The following is a 12,729-nucleotide window of genomic DNA, read 5'->3' as shown; positions in this document are numbered from 1 at the left end:
AGCTAATCAAGGATAATAGGATTGTTCTCCTCGGTTTCTAAATTTGAGCAGGAGTTCTTTTAAAACCCTTCCCTGCTGCGTCGGGGCTGCCGCTCTGCTGGAAAGCGGCGTGGGCTCCGCGGGACCCCCTCACCATGAGGCCGAGGCCCCCTCTCGGCTGCGTTCCTCCTCCTGCAGCTCTTCCCTGGTCCTGGCTGAGTGCAGCGGAGCACAAACTGTGACAACGACGAAGTTTTAGAAGTTCATTTGCTGCCCTACAAGCATTAGGATCCCTGAGCAGCCCTCGTGTTGGCCAGGGGAGCTGCGGGTTCCTGATGTAGAAGGGGACCCCATCGGGGTCACGCTGTCCCCAGGGCTTCGTCCCCTCCGAGCAGACGTGGGGCTGAGGTGGTGTGTGCTGGGCTCTGCCTTGCCTGCCTCTCCCACGGGCAGCACTTTGGGTGCACAAACCTCTGCTGGTGCCTGCAGGGTGCGGGGGTTTGACTGGGGTGGGCAGCCGAGCTCCCCCTGCTCAAAGGGAAAGGGGAAGAAAATGTGGAGAGGGTTGAGATAAGGACAGGGAGGTCACTCAGCGATTGCCGTCACGGGCAAAACAGACTCTGAGAAAGGAGATAATGAAGTTTATTGCCTGTTGCTCACAAGCTAGAGCAGTGGGAAACAAAAACAACCCCAAAACACCTTTCCCCACCCGCTCTCTTCCACCTCCTCCCCCCGAGCAGCGCAGGGGCCTGGGGCCTGCAGTCAGCCTGCAGCGCTCTTCCTCCTCCGCTCCTCCTCGGTCCCTCTGTGCCCCTGCTCCCCGTGGGGTCCCTGCCATGGGATGCCGTCCTTCCCCAGCTGATCCCACATGATCCTACTGACCAAAGGCTGCAGCTCTTCAGGAACTGCTCCCACACGGCTCCGTCCCACGGGGTCCATCCCCCAGTCCCAAACTGCTCCAGCACGGGGCCCCCACGGGTGGCAGCTCCCCCCAGCCCCCTGCTCCATGTGGGCTCCTCTCCACGGGCTGCAGCGTGGAGATCTGCTCCGTGTGGGACCCATGGGTGCAGGGGGACAGCCTGCTCCACCAGGGGCCTCTCCACAACCCACAGGGGAACTTGTGCTGCGTGCCTGGAGCACCTCCTGCCTCCTGCTGCACTCACCTGGGGGCTGCAGGGAGCTTTCTCACTCCTCTCTCTCCCAGCTGCTGTTCCCCAGCAATTTTTTTCCCCTTTCTTCAATCTGCTCTGGCCAGCAGCAGGCCCCTTATCTAACACAGGTCAGCTTCTGGCCTCTTCTCACAGCAGCCACCCCTTTGGCCCCCACTACCCAACCCTTGCCACGTGAACCCCCTGCCCAAGGGGGCTGCCGACGTGCTCCGGGTGTCTGCCAGGAGCGAGCAGCTCGGGGCTGGACACGTCTCCTGGTCCCTGTTCTCATCTCGGGTGCTCTGCTCGTGGAGCTCCTCTAGCTGCCACGTGGCGCTGCGTGCCCACCAGTCCTCGGGACCGCCGGTGGGAAACCTTCTTCCTATTTACTGCGTGCTCCCCGTAATCCCAGCACACTCCTGGACGTCGCTATTTACTTTGTCTGAGGCAAAAATCTGTATTATTTTTCTGGTTCGCGTTTCCTTGTTGTCTGCAGGGGACTTGGGACCTGTGCCAAGAAAGAGGAAAGCTGCGCTTTTTTCCCAAGGGCCAAACTGTCCAGCCAAAAAATCTGCGGAATTTAAACAATTGAAGCCTCGTCCTGTTGGGAGCCATGGGGTGGCTCCGAGGCTTTCCAGCAGTCGCCGGGAGGCTCGTGGCCGAGCAGCACGCGGGGCTGGCAGGCAGCGTGGGGACACCGGGCAGCCCCCACTGGTAGCCTTGTGCCCCCCAGTGCTGTCCCTTCTGTGTCCGACTGCTCCGAGGAGCACATTTTCAGTGTCTTAGGGAGCAGGAATTGAGGAATTGGCAGCTTCTGCCCCAGCTTGCTGACAGCATTTCCAAACAAAAATTGTTTTTTGTTTTGTTTTGTTTTTTTTTTTCCTGGTGGAAGCTGCTCCAGAGGCACAGGATGTGAGTGCTTCCCCGTGGCAGCACCGCTCCTCTCCAAGCACAGGCCGAGGACAGCAGGACAGCCTTTCAGTAAAGAATTTATTCCTAACATCCAACCTAAAACTCCCCTGGCACAACTTTAGCCCATTCCCCCTCGTCCTGTCACCAGGCACGTGGGAGAACAGGCCAACCCCCACCTCGCTACAGCCTCCTTTAAGGTATCTGTAAAGAGCAATAAGGTCGCCCCTGAGCCTCCTCTTCTCCAGGCTGAACAAGCCCAGCTCCCTCAGCCGCTCCTCGTAGGACTTGTTCTCCAGGCCCCTCACCAGCTTCGTCGCATTTCTCTGGACTCGCTCAAGCACCTCGATGTCCTTCTTGTAGCGAGGGGCCCAAAACTGAACACAGTACTCGAGGTGCGGCCTCACCAGAGCTGAGTACAGGGGGACGATCACCTCCCTAGCCCTGCTGGTCACGCTGTTCCTGATACAAGCCAGGATGCTCTTGGCCTTTTGGCCACCTGGGCGTCGAGGTGCGCGTTGTGGCCAAGGGGGAACGCTGGCAGACGCCAGCTCGGGAGCTGGTGCGTGCTGGCAGAGATGAGACGCTTCCTGCGTTTCCTCTTGGCACCCGCGTGCTGGAGAGCATCAGGGCTGCTGCTGCTCCCCGGGGTGAAGCAGCGAGGGCCTTTTGTTTTCCGACCACAAGGTAATTGCCTGCGTGTTGGCAGCTGCAGCCTCCTCGTTCGGGTAACAGAGCACGGGGCTGTGCAGCCACGCGCCGCCGCCGGTCCTGGCCCTGGCAGGGGGCTCGGTGGGGCTGCGTTCTGGGGGTCTCGGCCCCCTGCGGGCTGCACAGAGATGTCCTTGGGCACTTTGCTCCTGTGCTGTGATGAGAGCTGAGCCGAGCTCCTCTGCCACTTCGGTCTGGACCCATGGACTGCGGGTTGGCAGTGCTAGGAGCGAGCAGAGCCACCGGTGGCTGTGCTGGGCTTGGCGAGGAGCGAGCCGGCTGCTGGGGCTGGGGGCTCCCCGTGTCCTCCCCTCCTGCTGGGCGGTGGGGGCTCTGCCCTCCCCTGGCCTCACGGGGTGGATGTGAAGGATCCAGGGGTTGTCCTGGATCGCCATAGACAAGATGCCCCCAGATCGATCCTTGCAGACCTGGGGAGGACCTGCAGCACCACCGGTGAAGGAGAAGAGTTGAAGGAGTAAAGCGGAGCTGTGGAGAACAAGGCTCAGCAAGCAGACAGGCACAGGGGCACGAGAGGATGGCTCTGTTGCTGAAGATGCTTCTGGCTGCGCTAGGCAGAGTCTGCACAGCCCAGGACACGGCTCTGTCTTGCTGTGAGACCTTCCTGCAGACGTGAAGGCTGAGGAGCAGCCCGCCTCGGGTGCTGGCCCTGCAGAGCCGTAGGGGAAACGGGCACGGGGTCAGCGTCCTCCCGCTGCGGGTTTGGGTGAGGCAAGGCCCCGGGCTCACCTCCTGCAGGGATCATTAATTCTGCCTGGGGGCCCGTGGCTTTGTCCTCCTGTGCTTGTGAGCTCCGTGTGGCCCAGCTCCACGGTGCTGCCGTTTGGGCACCAGCCCCGGGGCGCTGCTGTTCTTACCCCCAGCTGGTCTACACCCACGGAGGAGCTGAATCCTTCCCCATGTGCCATGGAGAAGCTGAATCAGTTTGTCCCTTCAGAAGGACCGAGCTCGACACAAGGCCCATCAGACCTCTGCTTTGTGGGGACTTGTGCACAATAAATGGCTGAGGAGCATCGTGTGCATCGGGCTGCAGCAACGCCGTGCACGGCTGGTACCCAGCAGCAGGAGCTGGGCCCTGGTGCTGTGCTTCCAAGCAGCCTGGGATGTTTTGAAGCTCTTCTCGTTCCTCTGCCCCGGGACGGCTCAGTTCAGAGCCTCCCACGGCAGGATCAAGGTCTGGGCTCCGGTGCTGAGCTGGGGCAGATCTGAAAGCCCACCTGAAGACCCTCAGGCACGCCCCTGTCCGTGTGGCACCGTCGTTGCCCTGCGCCCATTTAGCGGTGCCGTAGCTCCCAAAAGAATGGGTCTGAGCTGCCTCGGCACAGGGGGCAGCTTTATGGGGGCAGCGGAGCAGGGCCCGTGCCCTGTGGTGGTGGCGGTGGTGGCGGTGGTGGTGGTGGTGTCCTTGTGCAGTTTTCCACGGGGAGCAGTCCAGGGGATGCAGATTGCTCATCCCACGGCCTGAGAAATGGCACGCTCAACCCCTGGCACCCAGGCTTTCAGCAGCGAGGGCTGGAGCTGGCGTTTGTGCCCGTCCAGCCCTGTGGCCTCCCCACTCTCAGCCCCCGTTTTGCTGAAATCGCCTCGTCCTCGGGGCTGCCAGGCTGTGCCCGCGGAAGCTGCCGCGTTTTCCTGCTCTCCAAGCACTTTCTGTGGGGTCCCAAAACTACCGGGAATTTTCCAGCGCCAGCACCAGCCAAACGCGGATGCTGAGAAGAGGAAATGCAGAAAAATCCCTTGAGATTTTGAAACCCCGCGGGGAGTTCTGGGGCTGGAATTACCCGCTGGGCCGGGAGGGTGTTTGGGAAGTCCCCAGGAACCAGCCAAGCCGCGCGCTGCAGCACGGAGCAGCCCGGGTCGGCGCTCCCGGCCCCGCAGGAGCAGTGCCCCCTCCCGGAGCGCTGTGCCCGCACCCCGGCCTCACCCCACAGCCCCAACAGAGCCCCACAGCCCCAGCCTCACCCCATACCCTGACCTCACCCCGCACCCAGCCTCACCCCATCTGGAGGAGCTCCCAGCACGGATCCTGCAGGCACCGCTCCCGATGCGCAGCTCAGCCCCAGCCCCGTGCCAGCTCCGGGACAGGCAGGGGGTGGCAGCGGGTCCCGGTGCTCACCCCCTTCCCCTGCTCTCTCTTGCAGTTCTGCCAGCCCAGCGGCTGGCAGCTCTTCACGGAGAGGAACCCCCCCACCTTCTTCGTCGCCGTGCTGACTGACATCAACTCGGAGCGGCACTACTGCGCCTGCTTCACCTTCTGGGAGGCCGTGGAGAGCGCGCAGGTACCACGGGCTGCCGGGGAGGGTGCCTGGTGCTGCGGGCGCCTGGTTTTCCCCTGCTGGAAGAACCTGGGATTTGGGAGAGGGAGAGGTGTCTGACGTGGCTGATCTGCGTGTCTCCGCAGCCTCAGAGCCACCCCAGGAATGGCGAGGAGGAGGAAGAGTCGTCCTCATCTCCTGTTCAACCGGCGCAGCTCTTTGCTCCCAAAAGCCTGGTGCTGGTGTCGCGGCTGGACCACGCCGAGGTCTTCAGGGTAAGTCTGAAACGATCTGGGAGAGGGGAGACGAGGAGGAGCAACCTCAGTGAAGACCTCGAGGTTGCAGGAGCTGCAGGAGGCCACGCAGTCCCCCAGTGCCATGTGCTGCCAGAGCCCAGCCTGCTCCCTGCGCCCTGTCCCATGGCACCACCGCGCTCGGCGCGCTGAACCCAAACGTCTGGCCACAGAGCAGCAAACCAGGGACCCGGCCACGCTGGGCGGCTGGTGGCCTTGACCCACTTCTGTTAATGCAAAAACCATGAAGCACAGCCTGTTCCTGTACAGCCTTTATCTTGACCATCTGCGTTTTCCTCAAACTCGTTGCATTATGTGGCTGGAAATGGTTTGGGAGGGCACGGGCTGCGACCTGGCACCTTCCTAAAGCTCTGCCCTGCACATGTGGGCAGCATCCGCTGCTAGCCCAGGTGCTGCGCTTGTGGAGGGTGGCATTTTCCACCAGGCTGGGCTCTATTCTTCCTTTTTTCCCTCCTGCTGTGAGGATATCACTTCGGGGTAGCTGCCCCGTGCCTGAGTCTCTTGTTCCCAGCCTGCCCCGTGGGCACGGGCTGTTCCTTGGGGGTGCTCAGCCGCTGCGCCCTCCTGGTGGTAATAGCTGACAGGGAAAAATATCACTCCATTCTTCAGCCTGGAGCTGCTTCAAACAGACCTCGGGCTTCACAGGACCCCAGGGCAGCTGGGGCTGGCAGGGACGTCCTGCTGGGACCTCTGCTCCAACCCCTGCTGGAGCGGGGTCAGCTGGAGCCGGTCACCCAGGACCGTGTCCGGATGCAGTGTGTCGGGGCAGCCTGGGCCACGCTTGGGCACCCTCACAGCAAGGCAGACCATGCACCTTGTACCTGTGTATGGTGCTGGGAAGGTGTCTGAGTGTACGTGAGGCCGTGCTGGCTGAGGGGTGGCAGGAAAAGACAGAGACCCTCCGGTGAGAGCAGTGACACCGGGACAGGAGGGAGCGTGAGAGCAGACGGGAGCTGGGACACAAAACCCATTCCCCTCACCAGTTGTGTCCTGTGTTCGTCTTCACGTCGGGGATGAGCTGTGCCTTGTCCAGCCCCCCGTGGAGCTGAGACTCCCCAAAACGCAGGAGCTGCTCGTGGCTGGGGTCTGGGAGGGCAGAGCGAGGTCAGCCGGGCCGCCGCGCCTGCCGCACGGGGCAGGAGCAGGTTGTGCTGGGGATGTTTTTGGAGGAAAGTGGGTCAGCTCGCTTATTGCCCAACACAGACGTTTCCTGCAGCAGTGCCTGGAGCCTGGCTGGCACAGCTCCCAGCTCGATGTCTGCCTACCTGCCCGCTCTGCCCCGCTGCCCTCGCAGGGAGGCTGAGCAGTGTTGGCATTGCTCTCCCAGTTGCTTGGTGTCAGCGCTGCGTGCGTGTGCGTTACCCACCCCAGTGACCACGGGGCAGCAGTTAGCCATGGCAGCACTGAGCTCCTGTGCTTTGGGGCCCTGGGGTGTCCCCCTGAAGCTACGACAAGAAGATCAGAAATGTCACTGGGATCTGCGAGGAGCCGTGGAGCTGCGTCGCTGTTGCAGTTTTGTTTTCAGCAGCGTTCGCTGCAATCCTTGCTGCTCCCTGCCCCTCCCAGCAGGAGGGGGACAGGTGAAACCTCACGGTTTGCCCCTCGGTTGAGCAGATGAATTTCCTGACTTTGAAGTGCAGCCTGGTGCTTCCCCAGCACACGGCTCATTGTCCTGGCCCCTTCTGGTCTCTGAAGGGGTCTCTGCACAGCCCCAGACCTCGTCCTGTTCCCCCTTGGTCGTTGTGGTGCTGGGCTGGGGTCATGGTCCCTGCTCCCTCCGCTGTGTGGCCAGCAGGGCTGCCTGTGTCCGTGTGTCCGTGTGTCCGTGTGTCCATGTGTCCGTGTGTCTGTGTGTCCGTGTGCCCGTGGGCAGGCAGGAACAGGAACTCGCTTCTCACTCTGCCCCTTGCTGACCTCTCTCCTAAAGGCCCAGTGCCGGTGTCCTCTCTTCCTACCAACACGGAGAGATGGTTTGAGGAGAAAAAACAGAGTGCCTTGAAGACAAATTCCTCGAATTCCTGGTTTTATATCTTGTATTACTGTGGCTCTTCGTGTCCCAGCAGAGGACGTGTTGAACACGGCCCCGTGCCTGCGCCCCTGTGCAGGAGCTGATGCTGGCTCCTTGGTGTGTGCAGTGAGAAGAGCAGAGCCTGGCCCCAACAAGCCCTCGGTGACCAAGGGGACTCGTCCCTGTCCCCTGTTTGGGGTCTTTATGAGACTTGGTTAAACTCCACAGGGACCAGGAGTGCTGGAGAGCTCCCCCTCTGCCTGTGGAGTCCTTGAGCCCCAGCTCCCTCTGGGAGCAGGCTGGGCACGGGCTGAATGTCCTGACCCTGCCAACGAGGACTCACTGCAGGAAGCTCGAGGGGAGACCTCGAGCCCTGCACCCAGGGCTCGGCTGTCCTGGGATGTGCTCCTGTGTGGGACAGGCACTGGGAGGCTCAGGGAGCGGTGCCCGGGCTGGAGGCCCTCGCGCTGCGCCCTGCGCCGGTGCTGAGCCGCGCTCTGCTTCCCTCTGCAGAACAGCCTGGGCCTGATCTACACCATCTACGTGGACGGACTGAGCGTGTCCCTGGAGAATGTCATCGGGAACCTGCTGACGTGTACCATCCCCATCACCGGGGGAGCTCAGGTGGGTTGCCTGCCCGCGCCCCCTCCCACCTCCCCGTGCTTCTGCCTCGTGCGGCTCCCGCAGAGCGGAGGCACAGGGCAGGGATCAGCCCCTCGGCTGCGTCCTGGGCACTGAGCTGAGCTGAGCTGAGCTGAGCAGGGCTGCTGGGCCTGCAGGCAGCAGCTGGCTCCACGTGCTGGCTGCTGCCGAGCTGGCACTGCTGCTGGCACGGCGTTGAGTAGTGCCCGCGGTGCCTTCCCAAGTGCTCCTGAGTACAAACAGCAAAGCTCCGTGATTTGGAGCAGCTCAGCTCCTGCACCAGCTGAGGCCATCTCGCTGCTTGGCTTGCCGTGAGTAAGCAGCTTTGTGGTGGCTCCCTGCAGGAGGGAGAGCTGGATGGGCTCACCCCAGCTGCGTGGTCGCAGAGCCGTCTGTGCAAACAGCTGCCACGGTCTGCGGCTGCCCCTGCTCCAGGGAGGTCTTGCTCCTCCACTCAGCCCTGTCTGATTGCACGGAGAGCTGCTCCAGAGCTGGTCACAGGCCGGCTGTGAGAGCAGGGACGAGCCAGCTCGAGGGAGACAGGCCAAGCAGGGCTCCTGGTTGCTAGATGAACAGCTCGGAGCTCTCTTCTCAAACCACTGGCTTGTGCCCGTGCGTGGCCGGTGTCTGTGATTGTTGGACAGGGCTGGAGGAGCAACAGCCTTGCTTGTGCCCAGAGCGGGCCATCAGAAAGTGCCTCCCCTTCCCCCCTGAGCCGTGCGTTCCCCTTGTGCTGCTCCTGCTGCTCCAGGAAGGCCAGCTGGGCTGCAGGCCCACGCCAGCAGCAGCTGGGTGTAAGGGCTAATTGACGAGGAGATGGAAAAAGTGGAGAGCGCCCAGCTGGAGCCTGTGGCTGGAAGCACTTGGAGACAGCAGCGCAACCCCCCGGAGCTGTTTTGCCATGCTAACCCTTGGACGATCGCCACGGCTGTGGCACTTGTTCCTGCCGTGCCTTCGCTTCCAGCTGCTCAGCAAAAGGCAGCGTCCAATTCTGCGCCCAGGGGAAGGAGCTTTTGCAAGGCCCTGGCTGTGCTGCAGGTCCCCGCTGCCTGCAGGCTGAGGTTCTGCCACCACCCGTGACCCTAGGACCCTAGGGGACGGCCGCTCTTGCTCCCGTGCAGGTTCCTGGTGTGGGTGCTTTCTGCTGGGCAGCAATGCCCCTTGGGCTGACTTTTTGGCCCAGCCTCAGTTCGGTGCTGCCCCAACAGCCCGGAGGCTGCGGGTCCTGGTGGGGGTGAGCTCTGCAGGGCTGCGTGCCGGGCACACCCCGCTCCTATGGAGCAGGAAGCAATCTGCTGCCAAAACCTGCGGGGCTGGGGCTGTGCCAAGCATCCCGGGCTGCGTCCGGCTATGGGAACGGGCAGCAGCTCTCCTGCAGGAGCTGCCCAGGGCTGGCTGACTCCGTCTGGTTCCTCCCAGGTGGAGCCTGTCAGCAGCAGGCAGGGCGAGGAGAGGCCTCGCACCCGGGAGGTTTCTGGAGATGCTGTGGCTCAGTGAGCCGTGCGTTCTGGCACAGTTGTTGGTCAGCTCCCGCTCCTTGCAGGATGGATCTGTGCCGTGGGGACAAGCAGCGTGCTGCAGGGAGGACAGTTTGTTGGTGGCGCTTCCCTTCCTGTGCTTCACCCGTTCCCAGCTGTGTCCCGGAGCTCTCCGTGTAGTCTCACTGCTTTCGCTTTGTCTGTGCGCACCTCTCCTCCTCTGAGGGTCCCTGCTCCGTGGCTGTGTGCGTGCCTCCCCTCTCCTGGCTGTGTCCGTGTGTTTCTAACTGACTGTGCTATCTCTGTCTGTCCCTATCTCAGCCTGACGCGGACGACGAAGCAGCGGTACGCACACCTCTTCTTTCATCGGGTCTGTCTGCTCCTCAGCCACCTCTCCCTGCCCTGCGAGGGCTCGGGGGCCGTGCACCCTGCAGCTGGGTCTGTCCCCAGCACAGGCACGGAGCCCTGGCCGTGCTTGGGGCTGTGCTCCGGGCAGCAGGGCTGCTGTGCTCTGCCTCCCCCGGGGGTTGTGAAAACCTGGCCTGCTGTGCTGGCAGAGCAGGTCAGGGGTGCTTTGCGTGGCCAGCCCGGCGTTCGGGGCAGGCTGCTGGGCTGCTGCGGTGGCGTGAGCTGAGCGGGGAGGTGGGTCGTGTGGCGAAACCTCCTGCTGCAGAGCAGCGTGTCCCTGGAGGGGAGTAAGGAGAGGAGCAAAGCGACCCGGGGCTGCCCTCGGCTCTCTGGGGAAAGGCTGAGGACCTGGGGGGCCTCCCAGTGCCCAGGGAAAAATTGCCCCAGGGGAGAAGACGTGGGGCTGCACCCAGCGTGCCCACCCCAGCCCCTGCCCCAGGAGCCAAATGGGGCCAGCTCTGCTTGGATGTGGCCTCGCCTGAGGCTGCGCAGAGCTGGTGCAGAGCTGGTGCTGCGGCCCCTGCCTGGTGGCACCGGGGGGCACGGCGCAGGCGAGCTGCTCCTCGGGCACGGAGCTCCCGGAGAGCCCTCGTGAGCTGCAGCACGGCTCTGCCCCGCTCCTGCAAGTGCTGCTGAGGGCTCAGTCCTGGTGCAGGGCTTCGGGCTGCTGCCGGCGCTGTCCCCTCGCTCGGTGCAAGCCCCGGACACGTCTGCTTTGTCTTGCAGAGGACGATCTCGCTGGGCGCGGGGGACCGGCAGGTGATCCAGACGCCCATCAATGACTCGCTTCCCGTCAGCAGCTGCAGCGTGGCCCTGCTCTTCCGTCAGCTCGGTGAGACTTCTCCCCGCGCCTCCTTCCCATCGGCTCCAGTGCCAAGGCCAGCAGAGCGCTGGGCTGCAGCTCCCACCAGATCCACAGCCCGGGGTGGGGGCTCGGGGCTGTGCTCCAGCTGCAGCCCCGTTGGAGCAAACCCTGCCGCAGCAGTGGCTCCCTGCAGGACGTCAGCCCCTCCGCTGTGCACGGCATGGAGCGGGGAGCTGGGAGTGGGATCGGGCCGGGTGGGCTGTAAGGGGCCGTGCCGGGGCACAGCCCTCGTTCCTGAGTGCTCTTCTCTCCCTTCCTCCCCAGGGATCACCAACGTGCTCTATCTCTTCTGCGCGGCGCTTACTGAACACAAGATCCTGTTTCTCTCCAGCAGCTACCAGAGGCTCACCGACGCCTGCCGGGCTCTCCTGGCCCTCATGTTCCCCCTCAAGTACAGGTGAGGGAAGCGCCCTGCTCCCCGAGCCCTCCGCAGAGCTGGAGGCAGCAGGGGCACCACAACCAGCCAGGCATTTGCCACCCCCTCACTCCGTGCCCTGGCTGGGGGATCACTGCCTCCGGGGCACTGCCCGCGTGGGGCAGGTGAACGCAGCGTGGGCAACAGGAGGGATTTGTTCTTGGCTGCGCTCACAGCTCCCCTTCTGGAGCCTCTGGTGTGCACAACAGTGAAACTCCACGGGTGCCCCCAGCAGCACAGGGCTGTGAGCTTCCCAGCCCTGCCTCCTGCCTGTCCTGGGGCAGGGGAATCGGGCTGCTAGCCCTGGGGGCAGGCAGAGAGCCCGGGGTGTGCTCAGAGGGGCTGGCAGGGTGCAGTGCCCCAGAGGCCGTCCCTTCCTCCCTTCCCCTGTCTCGTAGCTCCCCCTGTGCGGAGCCCTGAGCCTCTGGGCACCACTTCTGCGGGCAGCCCAGTCCCAGTCCCAGCCCCAGCGTCCCACTGGGCAGGGCTGGGTGCTGGGAGGCTTCCAAAGACCCTCGGGGCAGATCCTGCCCCCAGGACGGGGCACACACACACAGAGCTGTTTCCAGTGTCCCGTGGGACAGCCGGCACCCTGCTCGCCCTCCTGGGGCCGTGGGGACGCAGCCCCCAGCCCGCCCGCTAGCTGCACATCCCCACATCCCAGCTCTTGTGGCTGCCAGCTCCTGTCGTGCTGTTTCCACCCTGGCCTGCCGTGTTCCCAGGCTGCAGAGGGGCTGTCTGCAGTCCAAGGAAAGCTTTCTGCTGGATTGCAGTCGCGGTGCTGGGAACCTTTCCCCCAGCCAGACTTGGGCTGTGACTCCAGGGCCAGGGAACGATCCTGGTCTGTGTCCACAAGCACTCAGGAACCTCGCAGAGCTGTGAGACGTGTGTTGCCTCGGGGGCTGACAGTGGCAGACGAAAATCTGCTTGGCTGGGAACGCGGCACCCCACAGCTCTGTCCTGCAGGGGGGGGGACCATCGGCTGCCAGGGAACAGAGAGAGGATGGGGGCAGGTCGCTGTGCTGCCTCCTCATGTCCTAGCTCACAAACCCTGCTCGGGGACACGCCGCTGTGCTCCTGGCAGCAGAGCCAGGCTGGTGGGCTCTGCTCTGCCGGGGGGCTGCGTGGGGGGGTCAGGGGCTGGGCACCGAGAGGGGCTGCACTGCCTGCAGCGATTTCACAGCTTTCCTGCTTTTTCTGCTTGCAGTTTCACGTACGTGCCCATCCTGCCCGCGCAGCTCCTGGAGGTGCTGAGCACGCCGACACCTTTCATCATCGGAGTCCACTCCATCTTCCAGTCGGAGACCCAGGAGCTGGTGAGGCCCCCCCTGCCCTGTCCTGGGGGGGCTGGGAGCGGGGAATGGTCCAGGGGAAGCAGTGGGGCTGTGTGCCAGGGGTCCCAGAGAGAGAAAATGGCCCCAAAAGGCGCCTGGCTCAGCAGGCTGAGCACCCAGCTTGCACCCGGCGTGCTGTCCTGGCCAGGCAGCTCGGCCACAAGCCAGGGGGGCTGTTTGGGGCTACCTGGGGCTGCTTTGGGCTACCTGGGGCTGTCTGGGGCTACCTGGGGCTACCTGGGGCT

The 12,729-nt window shown here is 63.7% G+C and overlaps 1 protein-coding gene across 7 annotated transcripts in view; it reads left to right on the top strand.

The window, feature by feature from the left end:
• SBF1 (SET binding factor 1) overlaps positions 1-12,729 on the top strand; it is a 62,240-nt gene that overhangs the window by 28,626 nt on the left and 20,885 nt on the right. For all 7 annotated transcript variants that reach the window (XM_084520548.1, XM_084520546.1, XM_084520543.1 and 4 more), the window contains exons 3-8: positions 4,907-5,044; positions 5,167-5,295; positions 7,856-7,966; positions 10,597-10,702; positions 11,000-11,132; positions 12,358-12,466. In XM_084520548.1, coding sequence (XP_084376674.1) covers positions 4,907-5,044; positions 5,167-5,295; positions 7,856-7,966; positions 10,597-10,702; positions 11,000-11,132; positions 12,358-12,466 — 726 coding nt within the window. The remainder of the gene's footprint in view (positions 1-4,906; positions 5,045-5,166; positions 5,296-7,855; positions 7,967-10,596; positions 10,703-10,999; positions 11,133-12,357; positions 12,467-12,729) is intronic.

The sequence above is a fragment of the Aythya ferina genome (genome assembly GCF_964211825.1).
Source record: "Aythya ferina genome assembly, chromosome: 1".
Classification (NCBI taxonomy): Eukaryota; Metazoa; Chordata; class Aves; order Anseriformes; family Anatidae; genus Aythya; species Aythya ferina.
Note: the sequence above shows the minus strand (reverse complement) of the source record. Positions and strands in the feature narration are given on the sequence as shown.